General features: G+C 38.5%; 2 protein-coding genes across 2 annotated transcripts in view; one reads left to right on the plus strand and one right to left on the minus strand.

Annotated features, from left to right (window-relative positions):
- LOC126764112 (uncharacterized) overlaps positions 1-26,953 on the minus strand; it is a 423,412-nt gene that overhangs the window by 151,160 nt on the left and 245,299 nt on the right. The window lies entirely within an intron of this gene.
- On the plus strand, positions 14,916-16,131 carry LOC126764681 (piggyBac transposable element-derived protein 4-like). Its single transcript, XM_050482335.1, has 2 exons — positions 14,916-14,962; positions 15,021-16,131. The coding sequence occupies exons 1-2, from the start codon at positions 14,916-14,918 to the stop codon at positions 16,129-16,131; spliced, it is 1,158 nt and encodes a 385-aa protein (XP_050338292.1).

The following is a 26,953-nucleotide window of genomic DNA, read 5'->3' on the forward strand; positions in this document are numbered from 1 at the left end:
TAGATACATACATATGTATTTATTTGCATTGAAATATATTAAAAAAAATGGAATAAATACGCTCACTTGGTTTTTCCTCAAGGGGCGTTTTATTTATTGTAGGTATGAGCGAGGTATTGCTAGCCTAGGCGTTTTGTCCCAATTGCCTTCTCCACTCCTTTTGTACTTCTAGCCGCTTGCAGGTACGCCTTCTATTTTGTTGGTTTAAAAATTCGCGCCCGGTTTTGTTTTATTTTGTTTTTATTTCGCGCCCGATTGTATTTTCTTTTTTGTTGGAACTTTATATTTTAATTTTCCATGTAATTTCTTTTTGTGTTTGTCTCTTCACCACATTTTTTGTATTGTCACCTCACTGTTATATGGATATTCATATGCATATACATATGTAGGTTGTTATATATGTATGTGCATATATTATATATGGGTATTGTATCTAATTTTTTTGTTTGTTTTGTTTTGTTTGGGTCATTGCACCTTTTTTTGTTTTGGGGTTTGTTCACCGCACAATTCCTTTGTTTTTTTGTTTTAATACATTTATTTTTATTTTTTAAATCGTTTCACTAATCCATAGTGCCTCTCACTATGGCTCGAAGGACCATGTTTATTTGGGTGTCCAATTAAGTGGGAAACATCCACCACTTTATTCTGAGTTTAATAAGCACCCACTAATTTTGTTAAGGAAAACACACTAGTTAATTGTGAGGTATTAGTCACGGTAAAAGGTCAACTTTATTGAAATTTACACAAATTTACAAAGGATAATTATACTAGGTAACGGCTATAATATTTCCCAGGATCGCTGAGGATCTATTTATATCCTCGTAGCACACAGGATCGATGCTGAGTTGAAGATCAAACGACTGGTATCGAGCTGGAACCGTACGGCGACGTTTTTTAATCGCAATGTATTGTTGCACGTGGGTTAGGTGCCGGTAAACGAAAAGTAGTGCTTACGCGGCGCAGTTTAGAAACGAATGTGTATAGCGAAAGTTGAAGTGTTGATGGGCGAACTGCAGCTGGCGAAAATGATGAGCTTTCCGCTTGTCCATTCCTTTGGTGAGTTGGGTTGCGTTCAAGTGTGGTGTGTTTTAATATCCTCAGCTGTGGTGAATTAAGCTGTCGCATTAGAATGCGCTAGTTTTACCGAGTAGAGGGGGTGGATGCTTAACTCATTTAAACATATGTGTTCCATGACACTTTTCCTTTCAGCATTAACGATTTTATTCGGCCGATTATCATGTCGTCCGCGCTCATCACTCAAACTATCTCCCGCCTTCAGTTTTTCAACTAAAATTTGAAGTCTTCGTTGTGTCACTTGAAAGGTATGACAAATCATTTGTTTGCACACTCTCACTTTTCTCTCATTGTGCTGTGGTAAAAAATAGTTCACAGTTACATTTCGACGTGATGTGCCCTCTGAAACTCTTCTTCTTTGCGGTTCTTTCAATTCGATTAAAGAGCGTAAAAAATTTGATTGCTTGTCATAGTCCATTTGATAAAATTCAGAGAAATGCTTCTGAATAGTATCCAATTTGAAGCTTGAGCACTGTAGATAACAAGCGCAGTTGAAACTCTGATGAATACAAAAACAAAACTGATATTGGCACAGCTTACACTTACAACGTTTTTCCACATTACCGTTTCTGGAGCATTTTTTTTATGTACAACTTTTCCATTTCTTCCTGAATATGCTTCTCCACTATTTCTCAGCCTCTTATTACTTATATCTTTCCAATTTTCATAATTTATTTTACGTTTTTTTCCTTTATTGCACTTTTGAATGGTGCTCAACACCTCTAAATTTGCCATGATTACCAGCACTTAAAACGTTTTCCGACCCACTACTGACTTTGGGACGCAGCTCAATGGCTAAAAACTGATGAATATTGTAAAATTTTGCGCTCCCATGATACGGGAGAGCATTATTAACGATAATTTGCAAAAAAAACAGGATTGCCAAAAAATGTCACTTACAACGTTATTCGAGCCGATGATTCAATTATATACAGAGAAGCAAGACAAGCCAAGTGTGAGCGATAAGTGATTGTGAGACATATTCATACTCATTATTACACAAGCAAGCCATGTGATTGTGAGAATATAATATTTTTAGTGAGAGCAAGTATGAGTGAACAATGGGAGTGATTCATGAATTTGAGAGTACATATAATCATAAGCCAAGTATTCACTGCAGATCACTGATGTGCACAATAAACCTATAGTGGGCGGGACCACATCCACTTTTGTAATTTTTTTCACAGATACCCCTTGCTACTGTAGTGTGCTGTGCCACATTAGAGTTTTATATCTTTATTTAGTGCCTAGTTATGGTACGGTTTTGAATATCTATGAAGTTTCGTGCTATTTTTTGCAAAGGAACGCGCATACCAAGTTTCATCAAGATATCTCAATTATTACTCAGTTCAAGCATGCACGGACGGACAGTAAGACAGACAGTTACCCGGATTTCAATATACATATATAGCCCTATATCTAACTCGATTAGGTTGATGTGATACGTACAACCGTTAGGTCAGCAAAATTCATGTACAATAGCATGCATAAAATTGTACAAATAAAAGCAACTACTTATATATGTTTGTGTTATTGGTACGAAAATGAGCTTCGAACAATAAGCCAACATTAAATATGGTTTTAAAATTGGTAAAACTTTTACCGAAACGTTTGAATTGATGAAACAAGTTTATGGCGATGATTCCCTATCCCGCAGCAGATGAAAATCCGTGATCACCGGAAATTCAATCGAGACTATGCGTGAATTCATCGAAAATCAGCCGAAATCATTATTGAAATTTATGGGAATGCAATTGAACATCTCCAAAACATCGATTTATCGCATTTTGACCGAACATTTGGGCTTACGAAAAGTGTGTGTACGGTTTGTTCCACACAAATTCACTGACGACCAGAAATTGCTCAGAATGCAACATTCCAAAGACCGATTTTTTGACCAAAAATCACATTTTAACCATTAACCATTCCCCGTATTCACTTGATATGGCACCGTGCGACTTCTTCCTTTCGGAAAAATTCTTTTGCCCATGAAAGGAAAACGTCATTCAAAATGCTTACACCGGCATACTGGCGGTCATATCGGCCATCAACGGTTTTCCAAAAAAACCATTTGTTCTGTTTTTTTTAATTCGTGTTTACACACACACCTTGTATATAACTAGTAACTACAAAGCTTGTACACCAAATAAATGCACACAATGAACAACTCATAAAATGCGTTAGATATTGCTAGAGCACACACAGTTTAAGTAAGCAATTACAAACACCGCACGCGTTGCTATTTCAAGTATACAGTAAAAAAATATATATTTATACATATGTACCTCAATACACATACACAAATACATATGTTTATGTATACGTAGTGAAGAAATTATATTTAGAAAGTGTATAAAAAGAAGAACATACAACAAATAAATTCAGAGTCAAAAGTAAACTCTCACAAAATGCATGCCTATTAATACCTGTTAACATGTATATTAAACAATAGAACTTTAAAAATAAATAATAAATAATCTCCTTCCCAATAATATCATGAATCTGAAATTCTAAAAAAAAATTTCAAAACTCTTAAATATTTTATTGAATTTTACCTTATGTATTCTCTGATAATACTGTTCTTATGATCATTCTAACAGATTATTTCGGTAATAATATCATATGGAAAAAAGTGACCACCGCAAGTGTATAAATCCAGTTTTTTTTATGTTTATGGAGGATTTATTATTAAATCTCAAAGAAGAGTTCCTACTGAGAAGCTTAAACGAGCGTTATTAGGTAATTTTTTGGTGCAAGTTAAGGACTGGATCCCGAAAGTTTTATTTTTGCATTTCGTGCTACGTACTTATTGTACATGACTTGTATAATATTTTTGTGAATTTTTTGTGAATAAAATGTTATTTAAAGCAATGAGATAGAAGAGCTTTATCAAGAAAGATGTAATCATCTAAAAATGTTAGCAGACTGCTGGTTTGTAATGAAAGAGGATTCTAAGTCTAAGAGGAAAATTTAATATTTATATATTGTAAATATATATACTCGTACGTATATTTTTTGTAAAAATAATAATTCAAATAAGAACATCAATTTATCATATCTTTAAATTGATATATGTTACAAAAAATCCATTAAAGTTTTTTGTTCGGCAGGACCTTTCGATAAAAAAATAACCGTTTTATTAAATTTTAGAGCACAAAAAAATTTTCACACAGTGTAATTTGTGTTAAGAATATTGTATGTTTTTTTGTTGACTTTGAAATTGTTTACCAATTTTAAAAGTAGGTAACTTTTATACCTGCCATTAAAATTATTGTGACGTTTTACACAGTTTTAGTATAGAAAATTTGATAAGTTAATTAAATAATTCCATTTATTTAGACTTGACAATTCTAACAACAATTCTTATTAATTATTAAGAGAACTTTTAACGTAATATTTTTAAAATTAAAGCTAAATGATAATGGTTGGTTGTACACAAATATGATTATATACTATAATTTTATTATTTCCGTATTGCAACCTATTGAGAAGGACGACATCGGCCCGCTGAAATGCCGGAAAAATCTATTTTTTTGTTCTCAATTATAGGGATCCGATCATCATATAACGTAGGCGCTTGAAGTATTATACCAGCAGTCCCTGCTAAAACGGCTAGTGTAAAAATCCATAGAAACAATCGATCTAATACCATAGCTACATATTTCCAGTCTTCCTTAACCTAAAAAAATAAACTTTATGTAGTTGTAACACTTAGTAGCCATTCTCACCTTTGTGGAGTCTTCTAACAGCTTTGTATGTTCTGCTATAAATCGCACACAAAAACAGCTCCGATGGACTTTCAGTTGAGAGTTTGTATGTAGAAGACATTCATTTCTTAATGTTTGACCTTTTACCTCACTAGGACTTTCCATATAAAGAGTTGGAGACACTAAATTTTCAGTAGCTTCTTGCGAGAGAGGAGGAATACATCCATGAATTTGGCAGCTTCCACTAAATGTTCCGCTCCCACTTTACATAAAAACGTAAGAAATATATATAAATAAATATTAGATGTTTCATTCCAGTAATGGTTAAAATTTGTCAAGAAAGAAATTAGTTTTTCTTAGATAGAGGTCTCCAGGAAAAACTTCTGTAATATTTAAGTAAATGGGAATGTTTTGAAGTCCTACATCGAGCAAAATTTACTGTTAATCATCTGTGTAGTGGGAACAAAGAGCTTAGCTTAGAAATATACAAACGATAATTACTCTCAAAATAATTCATACTTAGTTTTTAAAAATAAAAAGTAAGGAAAGGCTAAGTTTAGATGTTACCGAGCACAAAGCTGGAGAATTCTTTCTGGTGTTGGAAGCTTTACAATAAACATGTTGTTAAAGAATTTAATTATTTTCGTTCATATGCACTGGGGTCAACATTTTCGGTATCTGAAAGCTTGAACAGTAAAGGTCCGATTTTGACAATTACACTATTTGTGCAAAGGTCTATATCGATATATTCTTTGGAGCTTGATTTGTATATTGTTAGGTATTTAGAATTGTATTACATGGAAAGTATTCGTAGCATCCAAAAATTTTATTGAAATTGGTGGAATTTTATCCAAAGGTGGGAAGCGTCACGCCAATTCTCCGATATTGATGCCGGCTTCTATTGAGTAATGTAAAGGGACAACGCCCACTTCTTAAACATTTTCAAAACTACATGTTAATGAGGACCGTTGTACATTTTTCTGTCGTGGCAATAGCCCGATCTCTTCCATCTGTAACACCGACCTTTCTTATATCATATGTAGAAAGTATCGCCAAGATATTTCAAGTGTTAATCAAGTTATCGGTACTTTTAAAGCACTCTCACAACAATTCATTAACATACAAATTAGGGGGATTCTCTTGCTCTTGCAAGATTGCAGATTGCAAAAATCCTATACCGAAATATACAAGGGCACGAGAGCACCCATTGCAGAATCTAGTGATATACATTATAAACGGCTGATTCGGTCAATTCAGTAAGTGACTATTGTGCATGGCTATTGTGAATTGGTGCACCCTTTGCATTCATTTTTAACAAAAAAAAACTGTAACAAATCTTTATAATTTAAATAGAAATTATAAAATCTATTTAAAACTTATCTGCCTCAACAATTTAACGGCGAAATATGTCTTTATGTAAAATGACAGCTAAAACAAGGTTGCTATTATATTTTTACGTGTCATTGAACGCAAATAAACATAGGTTTTGGTCTGACATATTTTACAGCCATTGCAAATATTTTTCTGCGTGTATTTGTTGTTGTGCCGTTGCATTAGGTGGAAAAATCTGCACCTCGCGCACCGTGTAAGGGTTTTGCAAGAGCAAGAGAATACCCATATTGACTTGGTTTCTCTATCATCATTGGTTCCCAACGTATGTAAGTATATATTATACAGCAAAGGCATCAGATGCAATTCAAAATAGCGTTATATTGGAAGAAGGCGTGGTTGTGAACCGATTTCACATATTTCGTACATGTCATCAGGGTGTTAAGAAAATATTATATACCGAATTTCATTGAAATCGGTAGAGTAGTTCCTAAGATATGGTTTTTGGTCCATAAGTGGGCGACGCCACGCCCATTTTCAATTTTAAAAAAGCCTGGGTGCAGCTTCCGGTAGAGTGCGACAAAGCCATGTGAGATAACGCCATATGGCCTTATCACTCAATTCAAAGAGAGATAAAGCCATATTCACGTCAAAATTTCTCTATGGCTTTATTTCCAATTTCAAAGAGCGATAAGGCCATATGGCGTTATCTCGCATGGCTTTATCTCTCATTTGATTTTCCCTTTTACGGAATATTTTCTGCTCTATATGCATACAAGAAGGAGTAAGCATTCTGTAAAAGGGAAAAATCATTAGTTCTTGACTTTCCATTTTAATCAAAGCACAAAATACGTGGATTATGAAAATATGCAATTCGACAATATGCAATATGACATTGATTAAGAAAGTTGCCAGGTGCAATGAATAACAATTAAATGCACATTCGCAATGAAAAAAAAAATCATGTGAGAGATAAGGCCATATAGCTTTAACTCACAATTGACAAAAAAAAATGGCATTATCTCTCAATGCGAAGCGTGATAATGTCATATGGCTTTACCTCGCAATTAGATGGCAGATAGAGCCATATGGCGTTATCTCGCATGGCTTTATCGCAGCCCACCGTTTCTGACGTTTTTTGTTAGTCGGTTAACGCACTTTTAGTGATTTTCAACATAACCTTTGTATGGGAGGTGAGCGTGGTTATTATCCGATTTCTTCCATTTTTGAACTGTATATGGAAATGCCTGAAGGAAACGACTATAGAGTTTGGTTGACATAGCTGTAGTAGTTTCCGAGATATGTACAAAAAACTTAGTAGGGGGCGGGGCCACGCCCACTTTTCCAAAAAAATTACGTCCAAATATGCCCCTCCCTAATGCGATCCTTTGTGCTAAATTTCACTTAATATCTTTATTTATGGCTTAGTTATGACACTTTATAGGATTTCGGTTTTCGCCATTTTGTGGGCGTGGCAGTGGGCCGATTTTCCCTATCTTCGAACTTAACCTTCTTATGGAGCCAAGAAATACGCGTGCCAAGTTTCATCATGATATCTCAATTTTTACTCAAGTTACAGCTTGCACGGACGGGCAGACAGACATCCGGATTTCAACTCTACTCGTCACCCTGATCACTTTGGTATATATAACCCTATATCTGACTCTTTTAGTTTTAGGACTTACAAACCACCGTTATGTGAACAAAACTATAATACTCTCCTTAGCAACTTTGTTGCAAGAGTATAAAAATTGTCCAAAAAGTTGTTATAACGGCCGCTTCAGAAACGTCTTATGATGTGACCGGTACTTCATTAAATGCACGAACCAAATCTCTAGTTGCAAAAATGTGGTTACCCTGTAGAGTTGCGGTAAAGTCCTTAAGGCAGCAATTTTGAAAGCATTTAGACTGCGGTAGTCTCCAAATGGGCGCTATCTTCCAGCGCTTTTAGCTGTAAGGTACAGTGACGAATACCATGTGCTGTTCAAAGGTCGAGCGATTCACAGTTTGTTTATCCGGTGGGGTACGAGGTGCTTTGCTGTTCACCGGTGGTCCGTTTGAAGGAAGTATATTATGGAAAGTGTTGTGTTTCTTCCATATTGTTCCGTCATTTGGCTTTGTAATCTCAGGAAATTTTCGCAGTGATTTGAGGTATAATGTAACTTCTTTACTTTACTTTTTATAGGTTGAGGCTGATCGACTTCGCCGGGGCCTGAAATAGGGTTATCTGTAGTACTAGATTCCAGCATCAAAAATGTCCCCGGATCGAAAAGCAACCAAACAGATCGATCATGCTAAGATAGACGGAAGACATGCTTCGAGGTCCTAGCTCCTTACGTACAGCTGAAATCGAAACTATTGGTTTTCGGAAAATGCAAAAAACAACTGGTACGATGAGGAGTGCTTGTCGCAGCGGAGAAAGTCTGCTTTCTTTGCAACGCTACAATCGAACACAACACGTGCGGGACCCCTTTTCAGACAAAAAAGAAAGATCACGCCGAAATGCGTGAGTACAAAGACCTAGACAAACTGGCTGACAGGGGTATTGCTCTAAAATTCTACGAACAAATGCGGCGGCTTACAGAAGGTTTCAAGACCGGAGCATACACTTGTAGAACCCCCAGAGGTGATCTTGTGACTAATGCCCAGTGCATAGTGAATTAAGAAGGGAGCACCTCTCCAGCCAGCCGAATGGCAGTGAAAACATAATATCAGGAGATGGCGATAATGATGGGGCAGACGTTCCATTGCCCGACCATGAAGAAGTTTGAACAGGAATTATCCGTCTGAAGAACAACAAAGTGGCGGGGGCCTATAGATTTCTGGCCGAGCTATTCAAACACTACACTTTGTGGAATATGGTCGGAAGAAAGAATGCCCAACGATTGGAATATTAGAGTACTCTGCCTAGTCCACAAAATACGAGACCCTACAATCTGCGCCAACTAAAGTGGGACAAGCCTCCTCAATTTCGCGTATAAGATTCTATCAAGCGTATTGTGTGAAAGATTAAACCCCACCGTCAACAAACAGATTGGACTTTATCAGTGTGGCCTTGGGCCTGGAAAATCAATAACCGACCAGATATTTACCATGCGCCAATCTTGGGGAAGACTCGTGAAAACAGAATCGGTACACCCCACCTTTTCGTCGATATCAAAGCTGCTTTCGACAGGACGAAAAGAAGCTGTCTTTATGCCGCCATGTCTGAATTTGGTATCCCTGCAAAACTAGTACGGCTGCGTAAACTGACGTTGAGGAATACCAAGAGCTCAGTAGGGATCATGAATGCTCTCTCCAAGCCGTGCGGTACCAAACAAGGTTTCAGATAAGACGACTATCTTTCGTATGTCTTCATCAATCTGCTCTTGGAGAAAACAATATTAGCTGCAGAACTACACAGAGAAGTTACCATCTTCGATAATAGTGCACAGCTGGTGGCATACGCAGATGATATTAACATCATTGGCTTCAAAAACCACGCCGTTAATTCTGCTATCTTCAGAAAGAATCAGGAAGCGAAGCGTCAAATAGCGTTCGGAAAACATGACCTAACCGGTGTACTCAATGTCTTTTAAATTGCTTGACCTATGTGAATATCGTCGTACATCTCACACAGCTCATCGTTCCATCGAATGCGATATCCATGCTTCTCCATATAGCAGGACTGGAATTATGATTGTCTTATACAGTTTAGTTTTTGTTCGTAGGGAGAGGACTTTACTTCTCAATTACCTACTCAGTCCAAAGTAGCACTTGTTGGCCAGAGTTATCCTTCTTGGATTTCCAGTCTGACATTCTTGGTGGTGTTTATACTGGTTCCAATATAGGCGAAATTATTTACGACTTTGAAGTTATGACTGTCAACAGAGACGTGAGAGCCAAGTCGCGAGTGCGACGACTGTTTGTTTCATGACAGAAGATATTTTGTCTTGCCCTCCTTCACTGCCATACCAATATGCTTTGCTTCCTTGCCCAGTCTAGAGAAAGCAGAATATCAAAGTCATCGGCATATGACAACAACTGTACGCTCTTATGAAAGATTTTACATGCTCGATTAAGTTCTGCAGCTCGAATTATTTTCTCAAGCAGCAAATATAAGAAGTCGCACGAAAGAGAGTCGCCTTGTCTGAAACCTCGTGTGGTACCGAACGGCTCGGAAAGGTCATTCCCGATGCTGACGGAGCTTTTGGTGTTGCTCAAAGCCAGTTTACACATTCGAACTAGTTTGCGGGGATACCAAATTCAGACATTGTGGCACAAAGGCAGCTCCTTTTCGTGCTATCGATAGCAGCTTTGAAATCAGCGACGAGGTGGTGTGTGTCGACTCTTCTTTCACCGGTCTTCTCCCAAACTCAGGTCTAAGGCCACACTGATAAGGTCCAATCTGTTTGTTGACGGTAAGCTTTCATATTTCACACAATACGCTTGATAGAATCTTATACGCGATGTTGGGGAGGCTTATCCCATGGTAGTTGGCGCAGATTGTGGGATCACCCTTTTTGTGAATTGAGCAGAGGACAATTAAATTCCTATCGTTGGGCATGCTTTCGTCCGACCATACTTTACAAAAAATCTGATGCATGCTCCTTATCAGGTCTTTGCCACCGTGTTTGAATAGCTCAACCGGCGATCCAACGGCCCCCGCTGTTTTGTTGTTCTTCAGACTGCTAATTGCTATTCGAACTTCTTCATGGTCGGGCAATAGAACGTCTGCTCCATCGTCATCGATTGGGGAATCGGGTTCGCCATCTCCTGGCGTTGTACTTTCACTGCCATTCAGCAGTTTGTCAAGTTCTTCATACTCACGCATTTTGGCCACTCTCTTTTTCTGTCTGCAAATGCGTCTCGCTTCCCTCCTCAACTCTCGGTATCTATCTCATCCCGCACGTGATGTGGTCGATCATCACGTTGCGAGGTAGGCAGTCTCTTTTCTCCGACAGTTCCACTATACCGAGTTGTTGACGAGTGCTCTCAGAAAGCAGGAGTGCAAGCCGAGTAGAAAATCGTTCGGATATGTTTACCTATAATTTTTTTGTGCTGGAATCTAGTATTACAGATAACAATTTTTCGTCCCTACGAAGTCGATCAGCCTCAACCCATCTGTGGATGTTTCCTCGTGGAGGCTGAATTTACCGACTGTTGCGCCAAAGATACCGTCCTTGCTCACCCTGGCTTTAAAGTCGCCATGCACGATTTTGACATCCTGACGGGGACAGTTCTCAAAAGTGCACTCCAAGCGCTCATAGAAGGCATCTTTGGTCACATCGTCCTTCTCTTCCATCGGGGCGTGGGCGCAAATCAGCGATATGTTGAAGTACTTTACTTTGATGCGGATTGTGGCTAGACATTCATCCACCGGATTGAATGATAGTACTCGGTGACGGAGCCTCTCTTCCACCACAATCCCACACCGAACTTGCGCTCCTTTATATGTCCACTGTATTAAATGCCACAAGGACCTACTCGCCTCAGTCCTTGCCCGATCATCGCCTTTTTTGGACGGCGGTGATGTCAGCCTTTATTTTCGTGAGGACAACATCCGGCTGGGCAGCGGCATCTTCCCAATTAAAGGACCGGTCGTTGCAGGTAAATGCCCTCAAATCGTAGTCCTTATTTCATTTGCCATGGTCGTCATCAAAAGAGAGTTATCTCATCCGAGGCAGTTGGTAATCTTTCATTGTGGTTGCTTTTTACGTGGCGGGTCCCAAACCCAGCGCATAACGCTGTGAAGGGAGTGTTTCGTCTTCTCACTTCACCTCGCCTTCAAACAGATATTCTTGGGCTATCCAGAGGATACGTGGTCAAAAACTGGATGTCGTAAGCTGCTTGAGCCATATGTAAAATAATAGTTTCTGGCCACTCCCATGTGAATATCTACGCCATTAGTGTTGTTAATATAAATGGAGACTGATAAAACGTGCATACCTTGTAGGATCTCGTGGAGCCTGTCTGTACTACCCCCTGCATTTTGCTGTGTTGTATTCGTTTGCAACGTTAACATGGTGCGAGTGTCCTTTGGTAAAGCGGACAACTGCTTAGCCTTAAATACATCTTCGTCGATGCCTAGAACCATTGCTTTAAAATGGTGCATGAGTTGTGATGACGCACGATCGCCAATCTCCTCACCTTTGAGACATTGTTGTAGCTTCGCTTTCTTCGACTTATAAAAACGGTTAATTAGTGCCATTTTGTGTGCAGTAGAGGTGCTGATATGAGAGGATCAAAACTTATTGTCTAAGTGAGCCTCAGTCCCCTAACCCACACAAAATGTCATCCCCAAGCGCCATATAAACACCGAACACCTAAACACAGCAACAATACCAGTCACACATCATTTACCATGTTAACATATATAGTACATCGCTAACACGCTACGTTCACCACACTTACCACGATATCACCTACAAACCACATCATACACCAACTACGATACCACTGCATTGTACACCACAATAAAAAATAAACAAAAGGGACGGAAAAAGGAGATCGACACTTCTTTTGCGATACTCCTTCGGACGAAAAAAAGCGGTGTTCCACTCTTCCTGCGTTCTACTTTTTATATGCACATATTTTAATGAACATCTATATTCTCTAAGTTGAAAAATGTTTATAACATTTGTAATTCTTTTTTGTTTCGTATTTTCGCAAGTTGAAGGTCACGGCTCGCCGGTGAGTGCGTGGAAATTCAAGAATTTCAAACGTGGTCATTCGAGTCTACAGATTAGCAATATAGAAAAAAAAAAATTTACAATTCTACAACATACAAGTGCATAAAAAGCGAAATAAAAGGCTTAAAATAAATTAAGGTACAGTGCAGTGAAAAGTTTAGTGCATTATAGTAAAAAAATAAATATTCTACTATGATCAAATTGAAAGTTGAATTTTTATTTATACTTCGCTTGTTTTTCGAATCGGATAAAATTTTTTTTTGTAAGTTGTTAGTACTGTTAGTGACATCTATGCTCAATTTCAACTGGCAGGAGACAAAAAGTAAGAATTTACTCTGGCAACATAAGTGTTAAAAACACAAACAACTAACGGAAGGTGAATAAGTTCGAATAGCTATTATCCGTCTGAAGAACAGCAAAGTTAAGAAGTTCGAATAGCAATTACCCGTCTGAAGAACCACAAAGCGGCGGGGGCCAGCCGAGCTATTCACACACGGCGGGGAAGAACTGATAAGGAGCATGCATCAGTTTCTTTGTAAAATATGGTCAGACGAAAGCCTGCCCAACGATTGGAATTTAAGTGTGCTCTGCCTAATCCACAAAAGACGAGACCCTACAATCTGCGACAACTACCTTGGGGAAAGTCTCTTAAACATTGCATATAATGTTCTATCGAGCGTATTGTGTGAACGATTAAAGTCACCGTCAGCAAAGTGATTGGACCTTATCAGTGTGACCTTAGGCCTAGAAAATCAACAACCGACCAGATATTCACCATGCTCCAAATTTTGGAAAAGACCCATGAAAAGAAAATCGACAGACACCACCTCTTCGTAGATTTCAAAGCTGCTTTTTTCAGCACAAAAATGAGCTGCCTTTAACGCCGCAAAACTAATACGTCTGTGTAAACTGCAGAGCGGCCACAAGTAGACAGTCAAAGGACAAGTTCAGGCCTTCACCTCGAGGTGTCCGTCCTTTTGGGACATGTTTACAGCCGTATACGTCAACCATCCAGAACTATCAAAAGCAAAAAAATATTATCACCTCCGATATATAACAAAAGGTCAAGCAGGCGCCATAGTAGAACAGTTCGCTTTTAATTACGAAAATTGCAATTTTGCTTGGGAATCTATAAAAGCAAGATAGGAAAATGAAAGAATATATAAACAAGTATCGATTACTAAACTTGCCTAAAAAAAGAAACAAGCGAAGAATTCATCAAAACTAGATTCCACTCAGACATCCACACAGACAGCTGGGACTCAATTTTTGTAAATATATGCACAACAGCATTACCAGAAGAATCGTTACTTCCGTGGAAGCAATCACTCTCATCACGAAAAAAATGCCCAACGTGCAAACAAATGAAATACTTTGTAACTACCCAATATGAAACAGCGGAAAGGGTAGAAAAAAAGTCAGAACTAAAAACATGAAACACGACCAAATAAAAGCTTCAACAATATTAACAAAAGCATTTACAAAACAGAATCGTTCACATCCGAGCAGAAAAAGCAAACGTCATGCGAACAATGCACTACAGGGCATAAACTTATATCTTGCGAGAAGTTTAACCCTAGAACACACACCCAGAAAATACCACGTAAACACACACCCGGGACCTTATTTTGCGGTTTTTTTAATGCTTATTCAACCGATTTTTATGAATTTTTTTTTTGGAAATGAATATTTTAATATATAACAAGTATTTTGTCTTTTGTTTCATTCGAATATTCCTACTGGTTCCAGCGATATGGGCAAATAAAGTCAGGACATGCAACAGTGGACTTTTGTTTTTGTTGTTGTCCTGATAAATGCAAAACAAAATAATATAATTTATAATAATATACTTGTAGAGTAACAACGAATACACATTTTGGTCATTCATTGAAATATTCTACCTGGTTCAAAAGATATGTGCAAAAAGGTCGCATAAGGTATGGGTACGTAGGTAGCAAATACACTGGTATAACTGGTTTTTGTATTTTATATGCAGAGGGTTGTTTTCACAAGAGGTGTTGTTATAAATGTTGCCTGTTGATATTTTCATTATTGTTTTGGTGCTCAAAAGTGTAAGAAGTGAAAATATAAGTGAAAATAAATATAACTGAAACTATAAATAACTGAATACGAAATGACTTCAAGAAGAAACGAATATTTATCCAGTGCAGCATATAGAAGGTAAAAAATGTAAAATAAGCAACAATGTAAACATATACTAATTTTTTTTATTATGCAGGCTAACTGAGGAACAGCGAGAATCATATATACAATCTTTATTTGATAAAATTTGTAACGATGACGCTCCGAATGACTTTGACTCAGAAGATGAAGAAGAAATTCGAATCAATCACATTGAAATTGCTGTTGACGATGCTGAAGTTTCGCAAAGTGCCGCAGAAGTATTACCTGATTATGCGGACTATGAGGATGATGAAGGAGACGATGAAGAAGTAGAAGAAAATAATGAATTACCTGCTGGTGCCGAAAAATTTGTTGCACGTGATGGTACTGAGTGGATGAAAGAACCAAATGTAAGTCGTCAGGTACTCAGACAAAATATTATAAGAGAACGTTCTGGACCAGCTAGATGCACTGAAATGTTGTCAATAGAGCAAACATTCAAATGTTTCATGAACGTTGAAATGGCTGATAAAATTATGCGCCACACAAATAAGTTAGCAAAAGAAACTTATAATGCTTACAAAAATGCGCATCCAAACACAACTCCTAAGTCATGGACGCTTGTGTCAATAACAGAGCTGTATACATTTTTTGGCATACTTTTTATGACTGGTGCAAACCATAGCAATGGAGAACATGTTCGAGATTTATGGAGCGTCAAAAACTATTCTTTATATCGCGCCACAATGGGATTCAACCGTTTCTTTTCGATATTGCGGTTCCTAAGATTTGACGATAAAAACACTCGTGCAACCCGCTTACTAACTGATAAAGCAGCACCGATCAATGAGTTGTGGACGATGATTAACAATAATCTTGCTGCACATTACAAGCCCAGCTCATGCTTGACGATTGATGAACAATTATTTCTTTACCGTGGACGCACACGGTTTACGCAGTACATACCGTCAAAACCTGCTAAATATGGTGTCAAGGTTTGGTGGATTTGCGATGCCACAAATGCATATCCACTGCATGGACAAATATATACTGGCCAAACAGAAACTGGTAGGGAAACGAACCAAGGCGAACGAGTGGTGAAGGATTTGTCTGCCAAATACCAAGGAAGTGGCCGAAACATTCAATGGACAATTTGTTTACGACCTTGCCAGTTGCAGAACTGCTTCTCACCTGGAAACTCACGATCGTTGGAAAAAATAATGTGACAATGTGCTCTTATGTTCCCAAAAAAAAATAATGCAGTAATTTTGCTTTCGACCATGCATAATGATGCTGAAATAGCTGGCAGTGGGAAACCTGAAATAATTGAATATTATAATCGTGGTGTTGATCGAATGGACCAAATGTTTGCGGAATATCCAACACAAAGACAAACAAAACGATGGCCACTAGCGATGTTCTTGAACATGTTGGACATTACAGCTCTTGTAGCCTACATTGTCTACGATTTGAATAACCCTATGTTGCCTTTGAGAAAAAACAACAAGCGTAAGCAGATCCTGCGCAGCTTGGCTGAAGCATTGTGTATTATGGCCAGAGCCATAAATCGTCAAGTGACGCGAAATTTTTCGACTAAAATTGCTATTGAAGTATATTTCAAGTGACCGTTGGAATCAACGGTGTCAACAGCAGTATCAACATCTGCCGCAGCGCGCACGCCAAAACCTGTGTTCGGATCTTGCTATTTATGTTACGCACAAGAGGAAAAACACCGTAGAAAAACCAGAAAGCTGTGCGCCAAATGTAAGAAGCCAATGTGTCTTGAACATTCGGTCACATCAACAAATTGCTCTATTTGCCATGATTTTCCTTAGATATAAGATGCATTTTTATAATTTTTATAATAAAAGTCAATAATATAATGTGTGAAATGAATATTTTTAATTTTTTAAATAAAAAAATAATATACAAAAATTTTTTTTTGATTATTATGAGGATTTTTACTATTGGGGTACAAACGTGACCCGGGTGTGTGTTTACGTATATAATGCGTTTGGAAGGCTGTAGCTCCTGAACCAATGGTCCGATCTGGTTCAAATTTTGAATTTGAACTCAAAACTAAATAATATTCCGAAGTTAGCGGTATAGAGGTATAGCGGTTCAAAAGTTACAACACTTCAAAGTTGAAAGTGGATACATTTGAACCCGGGTGTGTGTTCTAGGGTTAAAAAACTAAAAATTAGTGATAGAAACAATTTCGTGAAATCAAAAAAATTGTGTACTGTTTGGTTGTCACATCCTTCTTCTTCTTCTTAATTGGCGTAGACACCGCTTACGCGATTATAGCCGAGTTAACAACAGCGCGCCAGTCGTTTCTTCTTTTCGCTGCGTGGCGCCAATTGGATATTCCAAGCGTAGCCAGGTCATTTCCACCTGGTCCTTTCAACGGAGTGGAGGTCTTCCTCTTCCTCTGCTTCCCCCGGCGGGTACAGCGTCGAATACTTTCAGAATTGGAGTGTTTCCGTTCCGACAACATGACCTAACCAGCGTAGCCGCTGTATTTTAATTCGCTGAACTATGTCAATGTCGTCATATATCTCGTACAGCTCATCGTTCCATCGGATGCGATATTCGCCGTGGCCAATGCGCAAAGGATCATAAATCTTTCGCAGAATTTTTCTCTCGAAAACTCGTAACGTCGACTGATCGGTTGCTGTCATCGCCCAAGCTTCTGCACCATATAGCAGGACGGGAATTATGAGCGACTTATAGAGTTTAGCTTTTGTTCGTCGAGAGAGGACTTTACTTTTCAATTGCCTACTCAGTCCGAAGTAGCACCTGTTGGCAAGAGCAATCCTGCGTTGGATTTCCAGGCTGACATTTTTAGTGGTGTTAATGCTGGTTCCTAAATAGACGAAATTATCTACAACTTCAAAGTTATGACTGTCAACAGTGACGTGAGAGCCAAGTCGCGAGTGCGACGATTGTTTGTTTGATGACAGGAGATATTTCGTTTTGCCCTCGTTCACTACCAGACCCATTTTCTGTGCTTCCTTGTCCAGCCTAGAGAAAGCAGAACTAACGGCGCGGGTGTTGAGGCCGATGATATCAATATCGTCGGCATACGCCAACAGCTGTACACTCTTATAGAAGATGGTACCTTCTCTGTTTAGTTCTGCAGCTCGAACTATTTTCTCCAGGAGCAGGTTGAAGAAGTCGCACGATAGGGAGTCGCCTTGTCTGAAACCTCGTTTGGTATCGAACGGCTCGGAGAGGTCCTTCCCGATCCTGACGGAGCTTTTCGTGTTGCTCAAAGTCAGCTTACACAGCCGTATTAGTTTTGCGGGGATACCAAATTCAGACATTGCGGCATAAAGGCAGCTCCTTTTCGTACTGTCGAAAGCAGCTTTGAAATCGACGAAGAGGTGGTGTGTGTCGATTCTCCTTTCACGGGTCTTTTCCAAGATTTGGCGCATGGTGAATATCTGGTCAGTTGTTGATTTTCCAGGTCTGAAGCCACACTGATAAGGTCCAATCAGTTTGTTGACGGTGGGCTTTAATCTTTCACACAATACGCTCGATAGAACCTTATATGCGATGTTGAGGAGGCTAATCCCACGGTAGTTGACGCAGATTGTGGGGTCTCCTTTTTTATGGATTGGGCATAGCACACTTAAATTCCAATCGTTGGGCATGCTCTCGTCCGACCATATTTTACAAAGAAGCTGATGCATGCTTCCTATTAGTTCTTCGCCGCCGTGTTTGAATAGCTCGGCCGGTAGTCTGTCGGCCCCTGCCGCTTTGTTGTTCTTGAGGCGGGCAATTGCTATTCGAACTTCTTCATAGTCGGGTAATGGAACGTCTGCTCCATCGTCATCGATTGGGGAATCGGGTTCTCCTTCTCTTGGTGTTGTGCGTTCACTGCCATTCAATAGGCTGGAGATGTGTTCCCTCCATAATTTAACTATGCTCTGGGCATCAGTGACTAGATCTTCTTTGGGGGTTCTACAAGAGTATGCTCCGGTTTTGAAACCTTCTGTAAGCCGCCGCATTTTTTCGTAGAATTTTCGAGCATTACCCCTGTCGGCCAGCTTATCAAGCTCTTCGTACTCACGCATTTCGGCCTCTTTCTTCTTCTGTCTGCAAATGCGTCTCGCTTCCCTCTTCAACTCCCGGTATCTATCCCATCCCGCACGTGTAGTGGTCGATCGTAACGTTGCGAGGTAAGCAGCTTGTTTTCTCTCCGCTGCGACACGGCACTCCTCGTCGTACCAGCTGTTCTTTTGCTCTTTCCGAAAACCAATGGTTTCGGTTGCAGCTGTACGTAAGGAATTTGAAATGCCGTCCCACAGTTCCCCTATACCGAGTTGTTGACTAGTGTTCTCAGAGAGCAGGAGTGCAATCCGAGTAGAAAATCGTTCGGCAGTCTGTTGTAATTGCAGCTTTTCGACGTCGAACCTTCCTTGTGTTTGTTGGCGTGCGTTTTTTGCTGCACAGAGGCGAGTGCGAATCTTAGCTGCAACAAGATAGTGGTCCGAGTCGATGTTAGGACCTCGGAGCGCACGCACATCTAAAACACGGGAGACGTGTCTTCCATCTATCACAACATGATCGATCTGGTTCGTAGTTTTTCGATCCGGAGACAGCCAGGTAGCTTGATGAATCTTCTTATGCTGGAATCTAGTACTACAGATAACCATATTTCGGGCCACGGCGAAGTCAATCAGCCTCAACCCATTTGGGGATGTTTCGTCGTGGAGGCTGAATTTACCGACCGTAGTGCCAAATATACCTTCTTTGCTCACCCTGGCGTTAAAGTCGCCAAGCACGATTTTGACATCGTGGCGGGGGCAGCTCTCATAAGCGCGCTCCAAGCGCTCATAGAAGGCATCTTTGTTCACATCGTCCTTCTCTTCCGTCGGGGCGTGGGCGCAAATCAGCGATATGTTGAAGAACCTCGCTTTGATGTGGATTGTGGCTAGACGTTCATTCACCGGAGTGAATGATAGTACTCGGCGACGGAGTCTCTCTCTCACCACGAATCCAACACCAAACTTGCGCTCCTTTATATGGCCACTGTAGTAAATGTCACAAGGACCTACTCGTCTCTGTCCTTGTCCCGTCCATCGCATTTCTTGGACGGCGGTGATGTCAGCCTTTATTTTTGCGAGGACAGCAACCAGCTGGGCAGCGGCACCTTCCCAATTAAGGGTCCGGACATTCCAGGTGCATGCCCTCAAATCGTAGTCCTTATTCCGTTTGCCATGGTCGTCATCAAAAGGGGGGTCTCTCATCCGAGGCTGTTTCAACGTTTTCATTGGTATTGTTTTTTTACGTGGCGGGTCCCAAGCCCAGCGCACAACCCTTGTAGGGAATGTTTCGCCTTCTCACTTTAGCTCGCCTTCGAACGGATGTTCTTAGGCTACCCAGAGGATACTTGGTCAAAGACCGGAAGTAGTGAGCTGCTTGAGCCATGTGTAAAAGAATCGTTTCTGGCCACTCCCAAGTGAATGGCGATCAGAGAACTTTCCTCACTTGCGTGAACTTCTACACATGACTCCATCCTCACATCCGCACTAATAAAAATTGCAAAAGAAAATTCAACTTCATACATTTTCATAAAAGACATCACTCAATGCTTCACAACAGCATATTTCATAGCCCAAACCAAAAGAGTACAAAAGGACCACTGGTTTAATATCAAAATCAAATCCCGAAACCTAAAATCATAAAAATTGCATAGAGAAAAATCTCAAACGCTACGCAGCGAAATGCAAAATTGGATATTCGTATAGACTGCAGTCGTATCCACCGAACACCGAAGAGAACTGTTCAAACTCAGAGTCTTAATAGAACAAGGATCGCAACAAGCATTCATAGCGTCTAGGGCACAAAAATATGGGCAGAAGGGTAATCCAAAAGTCAAACAAAATCTGTCCTATTACCCTAATATCTCCCCAAGCGGATAAGTGAATTAAGCAGAAGCTATTGTCCTAATGCAACTTACTAGTAAACTAAGTAAACAATCTAAAATCAGTTGCAATTAGAAGTTTAATACATAAAGAAGGTCATACGGACCCAATAAAAATAAAAAACCATTTTTTTTCGGAGCTATAACAAAAAGCCCGATAACTGGCGCCCGAATCAAATAAGCTCGGCGGGGTCTAGTCGTTGAAAGTGTTAAGAGCGTTGAAAGTGTCAGAAATAAATAAAGACCCTTTTTTTTTTAACGTGCAACAATAAAGTGCCACAAACTAAAGACTTTAAAAGAAATTTGTCATAATAAATTGCCAAAAATAAATAAAGACTTTAAAAAAAGTGCCACATAAAAAAAAAAAAAAAACACAAAGCACCGAAGAAAGAAAGACTTTGAAAAAGTGTGCCACAATAAAAACGGCTCCACACAAAAAGTGAGATAATAACACTACAAAGAAATTGTTGAAAACAACATAAAATCAGCATAAAGTGGCGTGAAGAGGAACGTGGAACTTCCTTGACGCCCCAACGACAGCACGACACCAGCCGACCCGGAGTAAAACAGCAAGGAGTAAGCAAGTGTTCCCGAGTACCGTAAAGAAAAAAGGATATCAGCACACTTACCGGCATATCTATCAACAATGCAGCTGCTACTAATGTAAGAAAATAGATTATAAGTACTAATTATACCATATAAACCCTATTCTTAACTAAATTTAATGAGATAAAAATAGTTAGAGAAGGAATTTAGATATACGTCAGAAAAGTGGAAAATTTAAATAAAGAAAAGTTTTTGTGAAAAAATAGAAAATAGTGGAAAATTTAAACAAAGAAAAATAAGTAGTAAAAATATTTTTTTTAATAAAGGAAGTTTTTGAAAAATAGGTTCATAGCTAAAATCTAGAAATAACAAATTGGCTTGTACAGCCTATAAAATTAAATATTACTGAGGCTGCGATTCACCACCCTCGGGGGGAACCTCCAGCCTATAACATAAAAAAAAAACACTGCGATTCACCTCCCAAGGGACCCTCCAGTGATTTATCAACTAAACAAAAATCTAAAAGGATAAATTAATTATAAAAAATAAAAAGCAGATAATAACAACAAAATAAAATGGCAAATCCAAATAATTTAATAAGACCACCCGTGTTAGGGGAATAACACAACTCCCCCACCTGCCCAACAAATTTCCCCAGACTTGGCAAAAACATTATACGAGCTATGGTTTTTCAGGCTATAGAAGCCAGTGGACCAGAGCTAGTCAGGACTACTCTAGGCAATAACAATAACACTATTATAAAAGATCAGACCATAGAAGAGCAATATAGGAATAATATGGCTAAAATGGATAAAGTCCCAGATGTCGTACGATCCTTGAGAGAATTCTCAGGAAACGCCTCTGAGTTCAGCTCATGGAAAAAAAGTGTCGAGCGAATTATAAAGATATATGAACCCTAAAAGGGCACCCCAAAATTTTTCGGAATTCTAAATGTAATCCGGAACAAAATTGTTGGAAAAGCGGACATAGCATTAGAATCATATAACACCCCCTTGGATTGGACAGCCATCTCCCGTTGTCTGACCACCCACTATGCCGATAAACGCGACATAGGCACTCTAGAATATCAAATGACGTGCCTTATTCAGGGGAGGAGCTCTATAAATGAATTTTATCAGAAGGTTTATAGTCAATTATCCCTAATACTTATCAAAATAGGATGCATGGAAATTGGCGAGGAGGCAGTCCATCTACTAACGGACAACTACCGTGCCAAGGCCCTGGATACCTTTGTGAAAGGACTTTCCGGTGACCTCCCGAGGCTTCTGGGTATAAAAGAACCCAAGACTTTACCAGAGGCACTACACCTTTGTCTAAAGCTGGAAAACCAAAGCTTTAGAGCACACCATGCCAACAACCAAGTGTTAAATGCACCATCAGTCCCCAGACATCAAAGTTTCAACCCTTTCATTCATAGACAACAACCCCCCATGGCAAGGCAGGTACATACAACCATTATACTCACGATTTCCCGAAACAAGATTCTATCCCGAATTAGCCCATATACCTCACCCTCAGCAAACTTATCGCCAACCAAATTTGAGTCCCCATAGCTCCCAGCAATATCAAAATTCAAATTCGAATCCACACAATAGCTACCAACAACAAAACTCCTATAACCACTCTAGATATCCATATAACCAACAACCAAACTATCCTCCCCAAGGCCACCTAAACCTCCTCAACCCATGGACGTGGATGAAAGCGTCAGAACAAGAGCGGTAAATTATGTGAACCGCCCTAAGCCCCAAGAAACTGGCAAACTACCATTGAATGCATCCATGATCAACCACCCCCCAGCGAAAGCTCAAAGGAACTTTCATATAGACACGGACGAAACAACTTACGATCCATACCATGAAGACCAACATTATGACCAATACGATAACACCCAACAAACAGCTTACAGTCAGGAAACAGCTTACAATAATGTAGACAAAGAACCATATGACCTAACGGATGTACATTTTTTAGACTGAATAGCTCTTCGTTGCCCTATTTTCGATGCAAAACGAAGAGCGGTGAAATACTTAACATATTGGTGGATACAGGATCTAACAAAAACTATATCCAATCCGGTCTAGTTAAAAACGCAAAAGAAAACGATAACCCCTTTTTCGCCAACTCAGTTGGAGGAAAAATAAAAATTACACAACACACATTTTTAAATCTTTTCAACTTGGAAAATTGCCGGCTCAAATTCTTTCTACTACCAACACTTAAGACTTTCCATGCTATATTAGGAAACGACAGTCTAAAAAAAGCAGTCATACACACAAGAGAAAATTTCATGGTCTTAGCAAACACAGAAAGAATCTACCTAAGACAATTTAGTATACAGAATGTTAATACAATACATATTCGAGACGAACATCCTACAACAATAGGTAAAGACGAAATAAGCCAGCTAACACGAAAACACCGCAACCTATTCTCAGAACCGAACGAAAAACTGACATACACAACAAAAGTAGTAGCAGAGATACGAACAATTTCCGACACGCCCATATATTCAAAATCTTACCCATACCATACCAGCCTTAAATAAGAGGTGGAAGACCAAGTAAACAAATTATTGGAAGACGGAATCATCCGAAAATCAAGGTCACCCTACAACTCACCTGTCTGGATCGTACCCAAAAAAAACGACGCTTCAGGCGAAAAAAGTTCCGATTGGTTATCGATTACAGAAAACTAAATACAGTCACAATTGCAGATAGGTACCCAATACCAGAAATAAATGAGGTTCTCTCTCAACTAGGAGAAAACCGAATTTTCTCTGTAATTGACTTAAAAAGCGGTTTCCATCAAATCTGACGTGGAAAAGACAGCTTTTTCAGTGAACAATGGAAATATGCCCCGTCTATTTTCCAACGGACATTGGACGACATACTAAGGGAATATATAGGACGGATATGCTATGTATATATAGATGACATTATTATATTTAGCAAAGACGAAAAAGAACACTCCGAACATATAGATACAATTTTTGACACCCTTACAAAAGCAAACATGAAAGTGAAAGCCAACAAATGCGAATTCTTTAAAAAACAAGTCGAGTTCTTAGATTTGTAGTATCCTCCGATAGAATTTCAACAAACCCATCCAAAGTACAAGCAATAGCCAACTTCCCCTATCCTCAGACGATCAAAGACTTAAGATCATTCTTAGGCTTATCTGGTTATTGTAGACGATTTATCAAAGATTATGCTAAGCTAGCAAAATCCCAAAAAAATCCAAATACAATTAAATGAAGAAGCAAAGGCAGCATTCAATAAAATCAAGAACACATTGACATCGAAAGACGTCATTTTACAATATCCCGATTATAAAAAAGAGTTCGATTTAACAACAGATGCTTCCAAATATGCCATAGGCGCTGTCTTAGAACAGAATGGAAAACCCATAACCTTTATATCTAGGACATTAAGTAAAACCGAAGAAAATTATGCAGTTAACGAGAAAAAAATGCTTGCTATTATTTGGGCATTAAATACTTTTAGAAATTATCTCTATGGAACTGCAAAAGTAGTAATCCATATAGACCACCAACCTCTCACATACGCCTTAAGCAATAAAAACAATAATTCTAAATTAAAACGGTGGAAAGCCATACTCGAAGAATATAATTACGAATTAAGATATGAACCTGGTAAAGCCAACATAGTAGCAGATACACTTTCAAGACCATTCGAAATAAATTCTTTATCAGTAGCCACACATTCAGATGACAGTTCATCTCACAATCTAATTCCAGCCGTAGAAGTACCCATAAATGTTTTCAAAAACCAACTTTGGATCTCTTTAGGGGACAAGATAGTTACCTATTTAAAATACCATTTCCTACATACCATAGACTTGTAATAATTAAACAAACATTTTCCTCAGAAAACCTAATTTCACTTTTTAAACGTTACTTAAACCCTTCGGTGATAAATGGCATATTTACTTCCGAAGAAATAATGGGAATAATTCAACAAATATACCCAATCCATTTTTCCAATTATAAAATTCGATATACTCAGATGAAAGTTGATGACATTACGAACGAGGACATTCAAAACGAAACAATATTAAAAGAACACAAACACGCACATAGAAACCGAGACGAAAATTCAAAACAACTCATACAAAAATATTATTTTCCAAAAATGAAAGCAAAAATAGAAGCAATAATTAAACAATGCAAAATATGTAAAGAAAACAAATACGATCGTCATCCTAATAAACCACATTTACTTGAAACCCCTATTCCACAATATCCTGGAGAAATAGTTCACATTGATATATACAGTACAGAGAAAAATCTTGTACTTACCGCAGTAGACAAATTTTCGAAATACGCCCAAGTTAGATTAATAGAATCAAAAGCAATAGAGGATATCAGAGAACCCTTGCGACAAATACTTTTTTCCTTCGTCATAGATAATGAAAAATCTTTAAACTCAGCCTCAATACAATTTATGGTCGAAGACCAACTTGGTATTAACATTTTCTAAACACCCCCCCTACGCTAGCAAAGTCAATGGACAAGTCGAAAGATTTCACTCCACAATTTCTGAAATTATGCGTTGTCTTCAAACTGAACGCACCCACCGCTCATTTCAAGAACTTTTAGATCGTTGTACCTACGAATATAATTACTCAATACATTCTACAACCAGAAAAAGACCAATAGAAACTTTTTTTGGAAGGCGAGTTTCAATAGACCCACAGTAATATGAAAACTCAAGACGAGAAAATATCGAGACACTAAGAAAACAACAGATGAAAGACTTAGAAATTCACAATAAAACTAGAAATCCAATAAAAACCTACGCCCCAGGAGAAATAATATATGTTAAAATAAATAAACGAACAGGCTCGAAACTAACAGCAAGATATAGAAAAGAAATTGTAAAAGAAGACAAATCCAGTGTCGTAATCACAGAAAAAGGACGAACAGTACACAAAAGCAATATCAAGACTTAGCTACATATCATTCTTTATTTTAATTTTTCAGATTTTTCGTACATTTGGTGTACGCTGACTTTAGGATAATAGACTATACAAACTCACAACTAGCCACATTTAGTACAGGACCAGTAAAAATTCAAACATTCCGACTGATACACAAAGTGGACATAGACGAATACCAGAACGCACTGAACAATTTAAGTAATTCAATTAGAACTAAAGTTAAAGAAGAAAACCCACTCCTTCCTATCCTCATTAATGAACTAAAACTGACACAGACATACTTAAATAGACTAAAACCAAAGAGATTTAGGAAATCAGTTAACGAATTAGGAACAGTCTGGAAATGGATTGCGGGAAACCCTGACCACGACGACTTAATAATACTAGAAAATCATATTAATAATATAATTGAAAATAATAACGAACAAATAACAATCAATAAATTAATTTTCGACAGAATAAATAATATTTCTACAATATCAAATAAAATTTTAAAAGAAGTACAAACAAATGAAGTTATACAACATAATATTGCCATTGAAATTAAATATAAATTAAATATAATAAAAGATGAGATAATTAATATA

The sequence above is a fragment of the Bactrocera neohumeralis genome, unplaced genomic scaffold, assembly GCF_024586455.1.
Source record: "Bactrocera neohumeralis isolate Rockhampton unplaced genomic scaffold, APGP_CSIRO_Bneo_wtdbg2-racon-allhic-juicebox.fasta_v2 cluster09, whole genome shotgun sequence".
Lineage (NCBI taxonomy): Eukaryota > Metazoa > Arthropoda > Insecta > Diptera > Tephritidae > Bactrocera > Bactrocera neohumeralis.